The sequence below is a fragment of the Teleopsis dalmanni genome, chromosome 1, assembly GCF_002237135.1.
Source record: "Teleopsis dalmanni isolate 2A chromosome 1, ASM223713v2, whole genome shotgun sequence".
NCBI classification, from domain to species: domain Eukaryota; kingdom Metazoa; phylum Arthropoda; class Insecta; order Diptera; family Diopsidae; genus Teleopsis; species Teleopsis dalmanni.
Window position 1 is genome coordinate 40,664,998 of NC_051846.1, and position 19,959 is coordinate 40,684,956.

The 19,959-nt window shown below is 29.4% G+C and overlaps 2 protein-coding genes across 4 annotated transcripts; one reads left to right on the forward strand and one right to left on the reverse strand.

The window, feature by feature from the left end:
* Nucleotides 1-969: 969 nt before the first annotated feature.
* LOC119666240 (H(+)/Cl(-) exchange transporter 5-like) lies at nucleotides 970-15,327 on the forward strand. 3 transcript variants are annotated; one of them, XM_038075523.1, is made up of 13 exons: nucleotides 970-1,068; nucleotides 7,361-7,637; nucleotides 9,956-9,997; nucleotides 10,065-10,204; nucleotides 10,272-10,475; nucleotides 10,544-11,176; nucleotides 11,239-11,456; nucleotides 11,565-11,779; nucleotides 11,841-12,091; nucleotides 13,460-13,560; nucleotides 13,643-13,806; nucleotides 13,874-14,087; nucleotides 15,088-15,178. In XM_038075523.1, exons 2-13 carry the CDS (start codon nucleotides 7,472-7,474, stop codon nucleotides 15,176-15,178), a joined length of 2,439 nt encoding a protein of 812 aa, XP_037931451.1. In that variant the 5' UTR covers nucleotides 970-1,068; nucleotides 7,361-7,471. The 3 variants fall into 3 exon arrangements, with proteins under 3 accessions (XP_037931451.1, XP_037931449.1, XP_037931450.1); XM_038075521.1 differs by having other exon boundaries at nucleotides 972-1,418; nucleotides 15,088-15,327; XM_038075522.1 differs by having other exon boundaries at nucleotides 972-1,418; nucleotides 9,956-9,985.
* Nucleotides 15,328-15,958: 631 nt separating this feature from the next.
* LOC119679994 lies at nucleotides 15,959-19,948 on the reverse strand. The gene is made up of 6 exons (XM_038092601.1): nucleotides 19,933-19,948; nucleotides 19,209-19,707; nucleotides 18,767-19,043; nucleotides 18,601-18,713; nucleotides 16,121-16,198; nucleotides 15,959-16,057 (listed from the first exon to the last, which is right to left on the reverse strand). Exons 1-6 carry the CDS (start codon nucleotides 19,946-19,948, stop codon nucleotides 15,997-15,999), a joined length of 1,044 nt encoding a protein of 347 aa, XP_037948529.1. The 3' UTR covers nucleotides 15,959-15,996.
* Nucleotides 19,949-19,959: the final 11 nt, after the last annotated feature.

The following is a 19,959-nucleotide window of genomic DNA, read 5'->3' on the forward strand; positions in this document are numbered from 1 at the left end:
TACTTGTTTAGAATTCAGATCATTTTTATTTTGGAAAATATATTTAGCAATTTTGCATTCGACATTTTTGGTGTGATTCACCTTAATTTGTCTTACCCTAATCATATAAAGTACTTTAACAAAAGCAGTAAAAAGATACTATTAGAGACGTCAGTACTAGTCTAGTCTATTATCATAATTCTACAGCTGATTTATGATTTTGTTCTAATATAACACAGCAAGTGAATTTGCTAAATAACTTTCACAGTAAATTAACAAAACTTCAACTTCGAACATACAAGTCATTATTATCAGAGTCATTATCTCCAACATTTTTTTTGAAAACCGGGAAAATATTTTAAAAATACTGTAAATTTTTAAAATGGATATAGAGAAAAAACTGTAACTGTTATTAATTTAAAATAGAGAAAAAAATAATAATTCACATACCTGAAATCCACTAAAGCTAATAAAACTATTAAATGCCATCCTTTATAGCTAAAATAATCAACTTTTAAAATTTCTCAGATACAAATGATGTATGGAGTTTGAATTTAAATTTTTGTATAGTTTATTTGCGCGGCTTTACACACAAAGCGGCTTTACACAAAGCTGTACGAAGAAAATCTGAAAGAGCGTATTTTGGCACTTTTTTGTGTTATGCTCTTCGTTTGTACTTGTGTTTACTTAAGTTTTATTATGAGTAGCTCGTGGAAAAGAACTAAATTTTACTTGAAAGAAAATGTTCGAATAAAGTCTGTGTAGCATTTTCAAATTTCGGCAGGGATGTTACACATTCTCAGATGTTCTCATTTATTTGAAAATTTGCTGGTGGGACATACTTGTGTATACATAGAGCCACACGAAATTACTAAAAGTAGCTCGTGGAGCAGACCTAATATCATTTTTTATTAAATTTTTGTCAGTGTACGAGATGAAATGCAACTATGTATTATTTTTGACAGCTACTGTATTCTACAAACATTTTTAGCACGTCATTAGTTTTCTTTATTTTCTACAAATTGTGCAAAATTGTGAGTTGTACTTCGGAGATAATTGTGTTAAATATTTTATTTTATAATGCAGTGAGTACGTACGTTTCCTGCTTATTTTTGTTATTTATTTATACAAAAAAAAAGTGCGTGTGTGTGAATGAAGTGAGCATAGAAAAACACAAATACGTTATGTATTCCTTCAGCATATTCCTTTCCCCTTAAAAATGCAAACAAATAGATTTTGTAGATTTAAGTGCATTCAGTGAAACAAAGTTCTACCAAACAAAAACATATGTAAAGATATTTTGAAATCCCTGCATGGACAAATAGCAAACTGTGTATTTGCAATAAAAAGTTATGGAAAAGTTTCCATTGAAGGGTAACAGGGAAGTTGCGGCCGAAGGAAACAGCTACATAACTGCGTACCAGTCTGTACTGAAGAAGGTGAGTGGCTTGAACAAGTGGGCGTACGAACGTTGGGCAGATAATTTAATATTGCATCTTGTGTGAATAATAATAGAAAATCAACTTTAGGAAATTATCTCAGTAAAGAACAAAAATGTTCATTCTTTTCTTTGAAAAATTAATTTTTTAATTTGATTAGAAATGCATGGAGAGATAGGGGCGGAAATGCATATCTACTCTACATCCTACTCTATTCGATTGTTGATTCTATTTTCGAATACTGAATACTAACATTCAGTATATTAATATTTAATTACTTAACCCAAATTTAAAGTTTAAGGTGGTATTTGGGCTGAAATTCTAATAATGCAAACAATCAAGTAGTATATATATATATATATATAATTTATTTGAAACTCTTACAGATACTCGTATTTATGACTTTGCATTATTGTTGTATTGTTGGAATACCCAAACACGAATTCATTTAATTTATTGTATATAAAGTTTCACGATTTAGTTTATTTCGCTATATAAATCATTCAACTGTAAATGTTACTCACGTACGTGCTCATGTTAAAAATTAATATAAAAAAATAATATATAATTTAGTTTATTAAATACATACTTACATATGTACATTCAAAATAAATTCTTTCATTTGCAAATGCTTCTTTTGTATATTTTTAATTTTAAACAATTACAGTCTATATACATATTATATATCTGAAGTATGATTTTGTATCTGAAGTATATTGCTGTAAACCACAGCAATAGATGATTTCAGTTTAAAACAACACCCAACCACTTACTAAAAATAATATATATATGTATATATATATATATGCGTATACAGGGTGTTTACTGTTCAAATTCCATTAATTTCTGAACTGATTGGTCGGTTCAGGTTAGATTAGGTTTAGTTAGGACCATATCACACAAACAGTCATATGAGAATTGTTATTGCAATTTTACACTATATTTGGTCATGACCAAAAGATATATTTTTCAGAGAGTCATATCACAATTGTCAATTTCCTACCTATACTACTATTCTAATACGTTTTTCTGCGCCTAAATTTAAAAAGTAATTATTTTTGTTTGAACATCATCCACACAAAAATTTGCTTAAATATCCACACAAAAATAAAAATACGATCTACTCTTAATAGGCGTAAATTCTGTCATTTTATCAATTCTGTCACCGTAATCAAATTTAAATCAAAATTTCTCTCTGTTCCTCAAACTCAGTTTTTTAATTTTCATTGAAAACAATACAAATTTCATATTTAACGTGACTTGAGCACTTTTACTCTCCATTAACTGCGAGCTTTCTTCGTAACCCCTCTCTACGCCTTGACTGGATTATTGTTTATCACTTCATTAGACTAAGCTATAATTGAGATGGATAACTGCCCGAGGATCCTGTAACCATTCTGAGATTTGATAACGCGGAGTTGGTAACCCTCTCAGTTTTTGTAAATAATTTTAGGGTTTTATCCTTTATGTATTTTTTCAACGGATCAATCTTGAGGTCCTTGAGCATGTCATTCGTCCTAATGTACCATAGTACCTTGAAAATTCTTCTTAAAGTCTGGCTTTGTGCAATTTCTAGATGGCGAATTGTAGTGTTTGAGGCCTTGCTAAACGCTACACATCCATATAGAAGTGACGGTCGAATTATTTGGTTATATATCAGCTTTCTCCTCTTAGCATTGAGATTTTCATTTCTAAATAGCGGTTAGAGGTGATGAAGAATTTTGGCACAGCAAATTCTTTTCAATTGAACATGTTTAAGTCATGTAAATAATTTGTCCACCGTGATGTCTAGATATTTAATGCTATCCTCTCAGTTAATATCTCCCACTCTCACTATCGACGGATTCTGTCAGCACTTACGTGTTATAAAGGCAGCCTTAATATTTTCATTATTGATTTTTATTTTCCTTTTTTGAAAGTACTCCAGGATGAGGTTTATATACTATTGAAATGTATTGGTTATGTTGAGACCATATTTATCCGAGTATAACGTATAAGTATCGTCAGCATATAACGCCAGAGTCGAGGGACCTAACATTGGGATATAGATCCCTAACAAGATCTGCTAGAGCCTGTCATTGCCTTTGACGTATCGCACTGCCCATTCTATTTGTGTTATTATCTATAGCGCTACAATTTTTTTGACAGCTTCGGCTATAGCCGCACACCTCTTTACGCGAGATTTTCGATTTTATTTGTATATATTTTGTCAGAAATACTTAGTTAAGATATATTTATATACATTTTATCGCTGTTTTTTTTTAATTTAATAGGGCAACTTGTTTTGGTTTCTCATATTATAGTTATTATTTTGTGTAGATACTATAATGCAAGCTTATCTTCACTTTTAAGTATTTCAGTTTTCAGAGTATCAAGAGCAGGCGATATTTTTATGACTTAATAAATAAAAAATTTCAGAAAAAATTGAATTTTGCAAAAGCAAATAAGCAATTTATAAAAAATACTTATTACCAGCAAAATTAAAAACAGACCTAACAACAATTGATGATATTGCAATAGTATTGCAAACCCACGTTATGGAATCTGCTTGAGTATTTTTCTACTAAATATTAGGTATTCAATATTTTGAAATTATAGAGTATATGAGTCACGTTCAGTTAAAAAATTAAAGGTAGTATGGTTGTTATTCTATATCTAAGTTATTTTTCGGTTGATACTGATTGTAAGACAAACAAATTTTGTGAATTGCTCTTCAATGTTAAATTGAGTATTCTTTTATTATTCATTAAAGTTCCGATTCCTAACTAATAATACCTTAACTATTAGAAAAAATTAATGTCATGTAATTGATCAGAGTTTTCAATAAATAATATAATTTACTGTATAACTCGATGCCTACACTGGCAAGATTTTAGCAAGATTCTTATGGTCATATGCAACTACGTAGAATTTTCAACTTTTGTGATTGGCAAAATTCTTGCCAATGTCTAGCCAGTGTAGATGGTGATCTACCATGTTATAGTAGGTTTGTTCCACCAGCTACTCATAGTAAAACTCGAGTAAAACACAAGTAAAGTACAAACTGAGAGCGTAATCCAAATAAAGTACCAAATTATGCGCTTTACACAGATTTTCATGGAACACACAAATTTTACTTGAAATAAAATGTACGAGTAGTCTGCGTAGCATTTTCAAATTTCAACAGGGATGTTATGTTACGCTCTCTCAGTTGCTCTCGTTTACTCGAAAATTTGATGATGGAACGCACTTGTATATACAAAGTGTTACACAAAGTTAATACTAGTAGTTCGTGGAACAGACCTAGTTTTTGACTATTTGGTAACGGAAGAGTATACAACCAGAAATTATTATCAACACTTCATATTTAAATATAAAAATCTAAAAAAAAGTTAGATCTATAACATATTCTTATTCTTATTTTAATCATTGGAATTACTTTCCTAACTATATCTTAATATATGGTATATATTAATATACAATGCATTATTTTTTTTTAAAAAATTTCTTTCTAGTTAAATGCAATTGTATAGAACGTGTTAGTAAATATACATTTTTATTAAATTAACATATAAAATGTATTCAAGTTATAATAAAAAAAATTTTCATAACAAATTCATTAACCTTTAAGATAAGATTTTTTTACAATACTTTTTATGAGCATTAATTTAATTTAAAAATTTCTTTTATAAACACATTTAAGCATTCAGTAAAAATAGATAAAATTTTTGTTTGCTCACTTCAAACAAAATTAAGAGGCAACTTATTGGCTTCATAAAATTATTCTAAAATATAAAGTAACTTCCTAAATAACTAAGTCAAAAAACTATATATATATATATATAGTTTTATATATTAAAGTTAGGCGTCTTAAATTTTTTATCAATTCCGCAATTTTTAATATAAAAAATATATTAAAATACAAGATAAGAAAATGTGAACATTGCGCAGTAACATTAATCAGAACAAAGTCTGGGAACTTAGTTGTTTAGTTGCAGCTGCTGATCAGTTGATTTTCTTAGGCTTCTCATAATTTGGCACATATTCACCGTTTAAACACTACCTTTCTTGTAATAAACTGCTTCACATGAACTAAGTCATTTCTGTTGGACTTTATACATTTTAATAGATCCTTTGTTTTTACCGATGAGCAATCCAACAGATTCCCGAGAAAGTATTTCCTTAAAAACCGGTCTGTGTGTTAACTAACCAACGCTAGGGACTCACAAAGGAAATGTGTAATTGCTCTTCTTAATCTTAGTTTCCACACTTTTATAATACAATATATGCTGAAAGGAATGATCAATTTCTCTGCATATAGTCCTATACGTAAATGACCTGATGGAACTGCAATTAGCCTAACTGTTTGACTCAATCTTAACTAATTAGTTTACAAATTCTGATATTAAAAATGATAAACGTAATGAACAGTTTCTATAGACCAGTGCTCTGAAGGAACTGTAATTAGCCTATTAGTATTCACTCGGTGACTTAATAAGTCACCAGGCGTTTATATTTTTGTACGAAAACGGTGTAGGCCAGGACGACCAAGATGTTACACAAATTGTGAGTAACTTCCACCTATTATTAGTTAGCTGAAGAAAAGGAAGTTCCGAGGCGTGTCGTATTGTTTGCCATTTCATTCTTTTTAACATTCCTATGACAGAAGGCCTGATGTGGGTAATGTCAGGGGTCGAATTTGATTGTCAACTAACATTGTTCGACTAACTTTGATTTTATAGTAAAAGATTGATACCCTCAATTGTCGCTGATTGGGTTTCAATAATTGGGTGATTGAGGTTCAGTTTAAACTTAACTGGCCATCCTCCCTAATAGCTAAAATTTCAGCCTAAAGATTTTGCAATTTTGCTCATATGACTTGATTATTTTTCGGGATATTCATTTGTCAGATTGCCTGAGTAGAAATATCTATTTAGGTTTGATTCAATTTTAAAGCTATAATGCAATAGGAGTTAAGAACAAATATATTGATTGGATGCTTCGTGTAAATATATCTGAAATATTGATTGGATTCTTGGTTTAAGTATATCTAAATTCGGATTAATCATCGATATGTATACTGGACATACGCCTATCACTTATTATCTGGGATTTAAAGTCATTGATTAATGCAGATTCTGTAAAATGTAGAATGAATCATTCGTCCATTTTATCTGCTCGTGGTCTGTGATTAGCAGGAGGCGAGTTTGGCATCTCTACATGGCTTTCATTGCATAGAAAGAGATGTAGAGCCAAGAGATATTATTGGGTTTACCAATAGCCTTAATTTGTCCGGGTAAACTTAGAAGGGTCTCCCACCTCCCATGCACTAATAATATTAGTTGTACTATTAAAGAACAAAGTTAATTTAAAAAGTATTCATGGGAGTTAACTTAGGAGATTCTCTCTCCCTTCTAATAATAATATTAGTCGCGCTTTTAAAATGTCGTCTCTTAAAAAGTACTCATGTGCGAAAATGACGATACTTTCGGGTCGTCATCGAAATCTCTATAAAGGAATGTGTTGAAAATATGATTTGTGGAGAACTTCTTGATACTTTCAAACTAGCATATAAAAGAGTGTTTCGCACGTTTACTAAATTTTTCATTTTGGCCGGAAAAGTTATAAAATAATTAAATAATAAATTTAAAAAATTGTTTATTAATTTTAATTATTTTTTATAACTCACTGAAATTATATGGGTTCATTAAATGAATCTGCAGAATAATCATAAATGTTCAAAAACCATATGTTTAATTTTGTTAGACCAGAGATCGTAATTACTCGTATTATCGATTTTAATAATTAACACATTGTTTTGTTAAGATTGCTCTCGGTTTGCTTTATAAATCTCATAAATTTAGTATCTTTGCACAACTTAATGGAGCAGCAACTATTTAAAATTGTTTTTTGATTGTTAAAATGTTAAAAAATAAAATTAAATTTATGTTACATTATCTCAGGTAAACGGTCATACAGGAAGTGACGTAAATTCGCAAGATCATCCGCTAGCCTCATCTGGAGTACTCGGTGTGGCAGCTACTACATCATTAAATACAACAGACGATGATGAAATGATTGACATAACGCCCAGATCAAGTCCGGAGGATATACATCCAAGTAACAAATTCAATTCATATAGCAGGCATGTAGCCGAAGACTCAGACATGGAAAGAGAAAGAGATCGCAACGTCAGACAACATGTGCCAACACACAGCGCTTTTGGTGACTCAAACGATGGTAAATAAAATTTTTATATACTTTGTGTACTTGGAATTATTAATTGTTTTTACCAGTCATGTATGTCATGTGTGCATATATACATATATGTCTATATATATATATATAATCGTATATAAAAATATTTATGAATTCTGTTTTAAACCATAGGCGTAGTCTTGAGGGTATAACATCACGTCTGATATATATATATTACAGGTGGTGATGATAATATCTTTTTATCTGTTTTGAATACCTTCAACGTTATTTTGCGTGCGTCATTACAACGAAAAGTCATAGATAAAATAATTGATGAATTAATCTAAAAGATTTTGTGGAACTTTGCAATTAACGCTTTATTAGTGTTAAACAAATTTATTTACACTTCAAGCACGTGAATACTATTGATATGCTGGTACGGAGTCTGCTTTTATTTGTACAACAGTTTTTTTTATCAGTTCCATTATTTTTATTCTACGTGTTTATACCAATGGCTTCACAATATGACATACTCGTGCTGATATGTATAATATGTATATAAATTATATACTTATTACATTTCCATTTATTTATTATTATAATAATTATATTCAAATCATGACTGGTAAATATTTATAATAGGTTCTATATTGATAATTTGAATAATTTTTTTATATATAATTTTTTTATATATACAAAGGTTTTAGAAAGCACCTTGTATCCACCCACAAAATAGTTAGTATTACATTATTATTAATACAATTAAATTTATTTAATGTGATACAATATTGTTTATTTTATCAGTTTTGGGAAAATGACTATCGAAGCTAGTAAAAATATTAGAAGTTTATTTTATTAAAAACATTGTTTAACTAATAAACTGAAAATGTACTGAAACTCTGTTCTTAATAACTTACCATTAGACCGTTTTATAATTAACAGTCTTAATAAAAAGTTTTTCTTCATTGGTGAATATATTTTAAGTGCATAGAAAAGCTTGGATACATGAAGATTCTTCTCAATTTAGTACAACGGTAATGGTGCTGCGTGTTAGGAAGGTTTATAATCAGACTTGGTGTATCCTCTAATGATTTTCATTGGGGTTGATGAAAGCGGGCAGAAACTCTACTACACCTGGCAGATCACTGCATGTAAGGTAGATATGTTAAGACATGCAATAAGGCTCGGTCTGTCTTCTAACAATTTTTGTTGGGATTGATGCTCTGTGGATAAAGGGAAACTGTACTCCACCTCATGTGTCTGTGTTCACAATGAATCAAAATCTTTTGTAACTGTTCTGACAGATCTGAATATCCTTATATTGCCAACTTTATGGACTTATCAGGTTGTAAAATCCTTTTGGGGGAATTCATCCAGAATCGATTCTTGCAGATGATTCTAGCAAAAGAGCAAATCAAGCAATTACTGTCCAAGCAACACATTTTTGCGTTTCATACATACGGACACACAAATGGCGGCATGTTCAGTACAGCCGTCTTTCTAAGATGCATCCAACGATCCTTTTATTCATATCATAGATATATTGATACCTTTTGCAGCGGAGCTAACATCAATAAGGCCTAAAAAGGTTCTTAACAGATTTTCGACTTACATTTCTCAAGAAAATGACGATTCCCCTGGCCAGCATGAACAGTCCTAGCACAACTGAGATAGTATACAGCCATGTGCTAAACAGTTACTTGTCACGCATAAACACATCTATTCCTAATGTGTGCTCAAGCTGCAGCTCTATCCCTCATGACATTGCTCATCTGTTCTTTTGCTCCACTGCACACACAAACCTGAGTCCAATCGCCCTTTGTACACACTCCATTGAAGTGGCCATGTTTCTTCGCCTTGATCCCGGTTGATTTCAATTAAAATCCCTCTCATCCCCAATCCACCCCTACTCCCCAATCGAGTCCTCTCCACCTTCACTCAACTATTATTTATCCACATTTTGATCCATGTATTCATACTGTAATTCATTTCATAATATCTTGTTTCCAGATCTCTTTCATTGAAAGAGTAAGCCGCACCTTTTCTCTATTCACGTTTAACGTGATCGTTTAGGTGTACTGTACGGACAGTCTCTCTTTTGTGATATCATATTAGGTAATTATTTATGGCCAAGTGAGCACTTAATACTATAATGTTCCAGCTCCCAACTTGCCGAACCTATGAACCGAATATATTCTAGTAGTTTATTTATTTTGATTTTTGCGTTAAAAAATATGTAAATATTTACAATATTAAATTATTCCCTTTCGATGTAATAGGAAACTCTATTGTTTGACTTGGTACTATGACATATAAGAGTTCTCAATTTATGTAAAAATATTATTTTTATATATTTGCAGGGGGATTATCATTTTATGGAGGAGCATCAGGTAAGCTATATGGTATATGTTAATAATATAAAATGTAATTAACTTTTGATCTCTAAAATTAAAATTTAATATTTTATAGATGTACATGATGATATGCTGGGAATCGGTCAGTATGAAGATTTCCATACTATTGATTGGCAACGTGATATTGCCAGAGATCGAATGCGACACAGGTATATAGTTAAGAAGAGACAAGATTCGTTATTGGATTTACTAAAGGTGAGAACATTTTTCATTGTTATTTTTTTTTATAATTTAACTTAAAATTTATTCAACATTATTTAAGGGTGCCCACGATGCTTGGTCTGGCTGGCTGTGCGTGTTATTTGTGGGTATTGCGGCGGGTTGTGTTGCTGGCATGGTTGATATTGGCGCAAGTTGGATGTCAGATTTAAAACATGGCATATGCCCGCAAGCCTTTTGGTTTAATCGAGAGCAATGTTGTTGGCCAACAAAACAATCAGTCTTCGAAGAGGGCAATTGCTCAACGGTAACTATAACTAATAATTTATATATATATCATCAACTCAAATTAATATGTTTATTGTTATTGTTTAGTGGAAAACATGGCCTGAAATATTTGGATTTAGTCGAAATGGCACTGGTCCATATATCATCTCATACATATGGTATATATTGTGGGCGTTACTCTTTGCCGCTCTGAGTGCATCGTTGGTACGCATGTTTGCGCCATATGCTTGTGGTTCCGGTATACCAGAAATTAAAACAATACTCTCAGGATTTATAATACGTGGATATTTGGGCAAATGGACTTTGTTAATAAAATCTGTTGGTCTGATGTTGTCAGTATCTGCTGGTTTAACATTAGGAAAAGAAGGACCAATGGTGCATATTGCTAGTTGTATCGGAAATATTTTTTCACATGTTTTTCCAAAGTATGGACGCAATGAAGCAAAGAAACGTGAAATTCTTTCAGCTGCAGCAGCGGCAGGTGTATCGGTAGCTTTTGGTGCACCAATCGGTGGTGTTCTTTTTTCACTCGAAGAAGTATCATATTATTTTCCTTTAAAAACATTATGGCGCTCATTTTTCTGTGCGCTGATTGCTGCATTTGTATTGCGATCTGTAACACCATTCGGTAATGAACATTCAGCATTGTTCTTTTTGGAGTACAACGCACCATGGATATTTTTCGAGCTTATACCTTTTGTATTTTTGGGCATTATGGGAGTAAGTACTTGTTTAAATATTTGATTGTTTTGCATATGTTATTCTGTCGAAATATATTTTAGGGTGTCATTGGCACAGTATTTATTAAAGGGAATTTATGGTGGTGTCGTTATAGAAAGTTTAGCAAATTGGGTCAATATCCAGTAGTAGAAGTACTCGTCGTTACTTTGGTCACTGCAATTGTCTGCTTTCCCAATCCATTTACACGCATGAATATGAATGAACTAATCGATTTACTTTTTAATCAATGCTCGCCTGGAGACACAATTAATCCACTGTGGTAAGTGAAATGTATGCTTATAGTTTCCTTAAGATGTGTAGTTTTTAATTTAAAGTATAAATGTTTTTATTATACGCTTTATAACAAAAATACGTATATATATTTCAGCGATTACACGCGGAAAAACATCACAATTGGCGCTTCATCAATGATTGAGGTTACAGTGCCTGGTCCAGGAGTATACAGTGCAATATGGCTGCTTATCTTCACATTCTTTTTAAAGTTAGCGTTAACAGTTTTCACATTTGGCATGAAGGTGCCCGCAGGTTTATTTGTGCCATCTTTATTGTTAGGCTCAATCATGGGTAGAATCGTTGGTATCGGTAAGTAAAAATAAATTTAATAAAAATAAAATTTATTAATATATTTTATATCTTTATTAAGGTGTTGAACAATTTGCATACAGCTATCCAAATATTTGGTTCTTAGCTGGCGAATGCTCCAGTGGTAATAATTTAATCACTCCTGGTTTGTATGCAATGGTGGGCGCTGCAGCTGTTTTGGGTGGGGTAACGCGTATGACAGTTTCGCTAGTAGTTATAATGTTTGAGCTAACTGGTGGTGTTGGCTATATCGTACCATTAATGGCAGCTGCTATGGCTTCAAAATGGGTAGGAGATGCACTTGGTAGACAGGTAAATATGAATTTCACGTATTTAAGATTTGATTTTTGCTTAAAAAAATACATAAATACTATTCATTTGTTAAAGTAGACTTCTTGGAGTCTTAATGTTTATCTTTACCATTCAAATTTACTTATTCTTCTAGATTAGATTGTAAATAAAATGTATAATAAAAATATCTAGTTTATTAGGTTATATAGAAATCAAAACGTCACACGTAGGAAATATTACCGAGTCATAGCACGTAGACAAAGATTAATAGTCATGTTTTTTTAGATAATTCTGTGTAAGATAAAAGAAAAAGATTTCAATTGAAATTAAGTTAATTTAGTTCAATTAAAATCATGTGAGTAATAGTAATAGTTGTTCACATGTTTTAATTTTAATACATATGATTTATTTATCAAAGCATTTCTTACAAATGTGTAAATAAACTCTGCATGAATTGAGGATTGGAAAAATATCCAATGTCTCTTGGTTAGACTTGTACCAATTTTTTTTGAAAAAATTAAATCAAAAAAGACTAAGATACAATATTTTATAAACCTGCTGTTGCAAATATGGATTTTCCTGCTCTTGCAATCCATAGACGAAACATGACACACGATCATTTTTTGCAACAAACCAACAGAAATTGAGCGAATATTTCTTCAGAACAAGGTTAAAAGCCATATGGCTTTTAACTAGTTTCATACTCCAAATCTAGAACCTCTGAAATTAGTCCACATTAGTAAATTTCAAGTATCTAAGGTAATATCGGTCCTAGCGGGACACTTGACTATATGACGCCATGGAACCAGGCTTTACAAATCTTTTGTAGTAATTGTCTAAAGACTTAAGTTCTTATGCATCCCATTTTTGGGACTTAATCTAACCCATTTATAGTTTAAATACCCAACTTTCTTTCCATAATATCGAGAAAAGTGATAACAAAAAAGCTTTGTTAGTTAATTGAACTCGATTTGATTCTTTTACACCTATGCTGTTAACGCCGCGGGTTTATTGAGAAACCGTGCCTTAGACTAATCTGTAGTGTTACTATCTCTGCAGTTTATATACCCCACATTCTTTAGCGGCAGATAATGTCTACTAGTTTTTAACCCTGGTCATCTATGGGCCCTAAAATTAATATATTATCAAATATTAATTTGAAATTAATAATCCCTATTTACATTTTATTTATTAAACTTAAAATTTAATAAAAATAATAATTGTTTATATATTAAATATAATTTTATTTGTACCTATTTTAAATTTATACGAATTTTTTATTAATTTTTATGAAAAAAATAAATAAATAAATTTAATATTTATTATTAAAAGCTATACAAATAATTTTATTCCAAATATTTTATCCATTTAAAATATTTTATATTTTAGGGTATATATGATGCTCACATTGCACTAAATGGGTATCCATTTTTGGATAGCAAAGAGGAGTTTGCTCATACAACACTCGCTGCAGATGTAATGCAGCCTAAGTAAGCATAACTTAATATATTTATATAAATTTAAATACTATTTATTTTTAAATGTATTTTTAATTAAACTTTTAAATTGCAGACGAAATGAAACATTAAATGTCATAACGCAGGACTCAATGACTGTTGATGACGTTGAAAATTTATTAAAAGAAACTGAACATAATGGGTATCCTGTTGTGGTATCGAAAGAAAATCAATACTTAGTAGGATTTGTTTTAAGAAGAGATCTCAATTTAGCAATTGGTAAGCAGAATTTTAAATTAAATTACAATCATAGATAAAATGTTATTACACTTTTATTATTTTTTAGCAAATGCCAAACGACTTATTGAGGGTCTTAATGGCTCATCAGTAGTACTATTCACATCCACTATGCCAACACAAAATCTTGGACCACCTGCTTTGAAATTAAAGAAAATTCTCGATATGGCACCAATTACCGTTACGGATCAAACGCCAATGGAAACAGTTGTCGATATGTTCCGTAAATTAGGTTTACGACAAACATTAGTAACACATAATGGGTAAGTAGGATATAGTATGATTATTACTATAATTTAATAACGATATTGATACAAATGATAAGTGAGTGTCTTAATAAGTTTTCATCCTAATTTTATAAGAATATCAGAACTGATCTGAATAAAATCCTTTTTTAAATATTTAATAAGTAAAATGAATCAAAGATTTTTTTTAATAAGTATATAATTATGTTTTTATATAGTTACAAATCCGTTAATCCATATCAATTCCACAACATTTATGCTATATGTTTTCATATGTTTGTTTGTATATTATATGCATATTGCTTGTATATATTGTATATTTAAATTCCTTTTACATTCATATTCTTATCAATTGTTTTATATATACTAGTACATTTATATATATTAAGTGCTCAAGAACTGAAAACGTCCCGTAAATTTTGGAGTTGAACTAAACTAGGGGTGTTTAGAAATCGAAAAAATTGTATAGAATATTTTGAATATTTACCAAAATAAAGTGTGTCTAAAGACCTTTCTAAAAAAATCGCACTATCCTAAAAAAGGTTTATTCAAATTGCTGAGTTTATATATTGAGTTAATCTAATTTATTTTTTTTTTTAATGTCTAAGATGTCATTGCAGTATAATGTTACAGAAAATTTTAATTTTAATTTTTTATAAAATTAATTGTTATTTTTTTAACATCTTATTATGGGTAATTAAAGAATGCCACAACGCGTTCTGGGTGGAATTTAATCTAACCAGTTTTATACTACAAATGTCAGTCGTTCTTTTGTCATATGCCAAAAAAAAAAACGTATATATTATCTTTTAACCCCAACACATTTTACAGTTATGTACTATGTGATCAATTTAGCTCATTCAAATAAATAACTAAGTGCCAAGTAACAGCACTAAAAATAATGACACATTAGAAAAATTAAATAAAGGAACTAAAAATTGCTAGCTAAACAGCATTAAAAATTATAAAAAAAATTTATATATTTTCAATATTAAAATAACTTATTTTTTTATTATAGACGTCTCTTGGGTGTTATCACGAAAAAGGATGTACTGCGGCATGTGAAAAAAATGGATGATGAAGACCCTAACACGGTTTTGTTTAATTAAATATAAATTAATTTAAGTAAACTAAGTTGCAACATTATTGTTAGCGACAGTCATTTTAAGATGTACGCGTTAGCATTTTAAAATGCTGTTTATATTTGTCATTAATAGTAAAATTCTTTATTTTTTATGTGAAATCTATATTAATTTTTTGATGTTTATTTTTTTCGTAATTATATTTTATGTACAATATATTTAACGTCATTAATTATAAAAAATTATTTATTATTATATTTGTAATATTATGCTATATAAAGTGATCGTAATTTACTTTTAAAGTGACTATTGAGATATTATATTTAATTTACTCATTTTTAGTTTAAATGTAAAATCATTAATAACTTTTGTAAGCAAAAACTTTTATTTAAACAAAATCGATGTGTTACTACTATTCGTTTATTATTTTTTTATAATTGCTCGTAAATGGATTTATGCCAATATATTTTTGATATATTTTAATGTGCAAAATTTGAATGTTTTAATTGTTTACATTTAATTTATGTACGAGTAAAAGTTGAAAGATGTAGAATTTAAATATTGAATACTGTTACAATCTACATATTACAGTACATAAGATGTGTGTGTAAGAGAACAATGTCTGTCTCGATGTGAATAATGTTATTATCAATTGCAAGCTATTAATCTAAGTTTAAATATTAAAAAGAACAAATATTGGTTTTTATTTAATGTATATTAAGTAAATGCAATTATATATTATTGTAAATAGTGAAATTTTAATGTAATAAACTATTCTGAAAATATATAACGCAAAGTAAAGAAAAAATTTCTAAAATTTGTTTCATTAAACCCAATTGCGTTGTTTAGTCTTCAAGATAAAATAGTTGAAAGTCACAACCATATAAACCAGTAACGATCCAATAACTACAAGAAATAATATTATATATATTATATATTATAAGTATATAGAAGAAGAATATTGTGTACCCATTATTTGTTAATTTGATAGTATTTCCTTTGCCACGGAGTGCTCCTTTAATTTCTTTGTACCTTCCATCAGATTTTCTTTAAGAAATATATTTAAAAATATTTAAATCAATTTTAGTTATTTAATATATATTATAAATAAATAAATATAATAATAATTATTATAAATCTTTGTCCATAATCAAATAGGTAAAATTAAGCCCATTGTAATTACGAGATTTATAAATAGTCTAGAATTGTTTTAGTTTGGTCTTTAGGCGCACAATAGATCTTTTAGGTCGAGGTACATTCATAGCCTATTATATAATAATAATAATTTATTTTATATAAAGTGAATTATGCGGTTGACTGCATACAGCTGTTTTGGATATTGAAAAATATCCATCAACATAAGTATTCCAAACAAATAAGTTTATATATATATATATATATTTTTCAGTTGAATTATCTGTATATAATTTTAATTATAAAAACTTAAATTCATAATGACTTTAATGAATATTTAACAATATCCGAAACAGCTGTATGTGATCAAAAACTCACTTCATGAAAAATAAATATTTAAATTTCATCAGTTGAAAGTATTTTAATTGTTTGTATATATGTAATTGTAAAATTATAGTTATTTATTTAATAATTATATATGAATCTATACAGACAATTAAAAACATTTCAGAAACCAACTGTATATAATTAAAATTAATTAATTATATATATATGATTATATACGGATAATTAAAAGCAACAGTTATCCAAAACAGTCCAAAATATAAATTAAAATTTTTTTTTTAAATTTTAAGTCCATTTTCGAATTAATTTGTATTTTAATTAAACGTTTATAAATAAAATATATTTGAATAAAGTATTAGTGTTGCTATAAAGCTACGCTTTCTTTGTATGGTGACAAAGAAGCTTTATTAAAATTTAGAGAGTTTTCGAATAACAAAGAAAGAAATAAAGGACAAACACAAAAATTTATTTTTAATTTTATTGAAGTTTGGCTGACCACACAACGCTGTTTCGAGTATTGCCAAGTACTCTTCATCAGTGGTCTTTGGGAATAATCGAATATTATTTAATTAGTTTATAGTCCGTATACAATTTGTTTGGACTGCAAGTGCCAGGCTTAGAACTCGTGCCTGTCAAATTAGAAGCGATGACTAATCGTGTTTATCCACAAGAAGCCAAGGCTGCACAAACTTTCAATGCTCAAGTTCCAGGTTTTATTGTCACTTATTTTTATTTAATTAGTGACAACAACCAACGCACTTGCCGTGCTTTTTAAATAAGAACGAGCTTATAAACTTCAGCTTTATTTTTAGAAACACAAGTTCAGCGAATTGAAAGTTTAACTTTTGGGTTTTGCCTATTTCTTTATTTCTTTTCAAAGCTACTCTTTTTGTAGAGACATTTTGTAATGCATATTGTTTTACTTACTATATGTAAAGCGACCATTTTGGTGCTTTTTACAAAGAAGCTATGCTATGTTATTCTACAAATCCGCTTTCGCGGTTAGGAAAAGTTGAACAATATTATATTTTAACATATTGTTCTTTACTTTTCACAAGTCTAATATTTGAATAAAGTATTAGTGTTACTATAAAGCTACGCTTTCTTTGTATGGGGACAAAGAAGCTTTATTAAAATTTAGAGGGTTTTCGAATAACAAAGAAAGAAATAAAGGACAAACACAAAAATTTATTTTTAATTTTATTGAAGTTTGGCTGACCATACAACGCTGTTTCGAGTATTACCAAGTACTCTTCATCAGTGGTCTTTGGGAATAATCGAATATTATTTAATTAGCTTATAGTCCGTATATAATTTGTTTGGACTGCAAGTGCCAGGCTTAGAACTCGTGCCTGTCAAATTAGAAGCGATACAAATTATATACGGACTAATAAACTAATAAATAAAATTCGATTATTTTCCAAAGACCACTGATGAAGAGTACTTGGCAATACTCGAAACAGCGTTGTATGGTCAGCCAAATTTCAATAAAATTAAAAAAATAAATTTTTGTGTTTGTCCTTTATTTCTTTCTTTGTTATTCGAAAACCCTTCTAAATATATTTAATTAATTATAATTATATAAAAATATTTTTGGACTGACCATGTACTTGTTTGGGTTTTCAACATATATGAATTCAGTTGCGTTTGAAAATATTTTTTTAATTTCATTACTTGCATATAGTTATAATTATAAATAAAAAATATTCATAATTATATAGTCATAATTAAAATTAACAAATATATCGAAAGACTACTAGTGATGAATATTTGGTAGTATCCAAAACAGCCGTATAATCAGTCCAAAATTTGACGTAAATGAAATTAAATTATTTTTAGTTAAAAAATTACATATAAATAAATATTAATAACTATTAATTATAAACCACTTGTCATATTAAACAAGTTATCTTGAACAAGTTTAAGATCTTGAATATTTAATTAGATTTTATTATTAAAAAAAATAGCACCTGTAATATACTAATGAACCATCTGTTCCTGGACTATAAATAACGTTACCGTCTCGAGAGCTTGCAATAACATTTTTAAAGGGTAAAGGAATTTTTATAATATTATCAGTTTTCTAAAACATAGAATTGTTAAAATTAGATTAATTAAATTAATTAAATAAAATACTTCTTCTATTTTAATATCATGAAAGTAGAGTTCGCCACTCATATCACAGCTTATTACATAGCTGTCACCAGGTAGTGTTCCTTTCAAAAGTGTGGTGACAGCAAATTGATGGTTTTTAAGTTTCATTACTTTCAGAACCTTCTGACCTGTGCGAAGAGTTTCATTAAAGCAATTATAGATGTTGCCATCACTTGTCCCAATAACAAAATTTTCAGGACTCAAACATAATATTGTCGTGATCTCAGTTGTACCATTTGATTGGAGAATATTTAACCATCTATAAAAATAGTTTTTTATTTTCTTCGTTTACTAATAATAATATATTTATTTATAAATTAGTCACGTGACTTAAATGCCCAGACAAGTCAAGTTTGGTACTTACATGATATAACTGATTTACAATAAAGAAGCTATAATGTTCCATTTTTAATTGTTAACTTACTGATTTGATTTAACCATTTCCTCTCCAGTGAACCATTGCAAAACGTTACCATTGGCATGAGCAGTGAACAAAGAATTCGGTGATGTCCACTCTATGCCAACAGCGGAACCATTTTGTGAAGTCACTTTAAACAATTGCTGTACTTCAAGTGTTTTTGAGTTGGAATCATGTTGACACTTCCAAACATAGATTTCGCCATTATATGTAGAACCAGCAAAAATATTTTTATTGTAGGGATTTGTAGAAAGACACTTCAGACATGCATCAACCGGTACACTTTTCATTTTATTGAAGACAACATAATCAGTTTTAATACGTTGTGGCACAAAAATGGTTATACTCTGTTCAATATGTTCACACCAATCATCGTGTGGTGCAACCGATGTGACGGCTAACATAGGTGCATTGTTGGTGTGAATCGATAGCCAAATAGCTAAACCTTGTGAGTTTTCTGTAATATTTTCAATTGATATTTTTTGATACGGTTCAATTTTTAAATCTTGTGGCTTTTAACTAGTTTCATACTCCAAATCTAGAACCTCTGAAATTAGTCCACATTAGTAAATTTCAAGTATCTAAGGTAATATCGGTCCTAGCGGGACACTTGACTATATGACGCCATGGAACCAGGCTTTACAAATCTTTTGTAGTAATTGTCTAAAGACATAAGTTCTTATGCATCCCATTTTTGGGACTTAATCTAAACCATTTATAGTTTAAATACCCAACTTTCTTTCCATAATATCGAGAA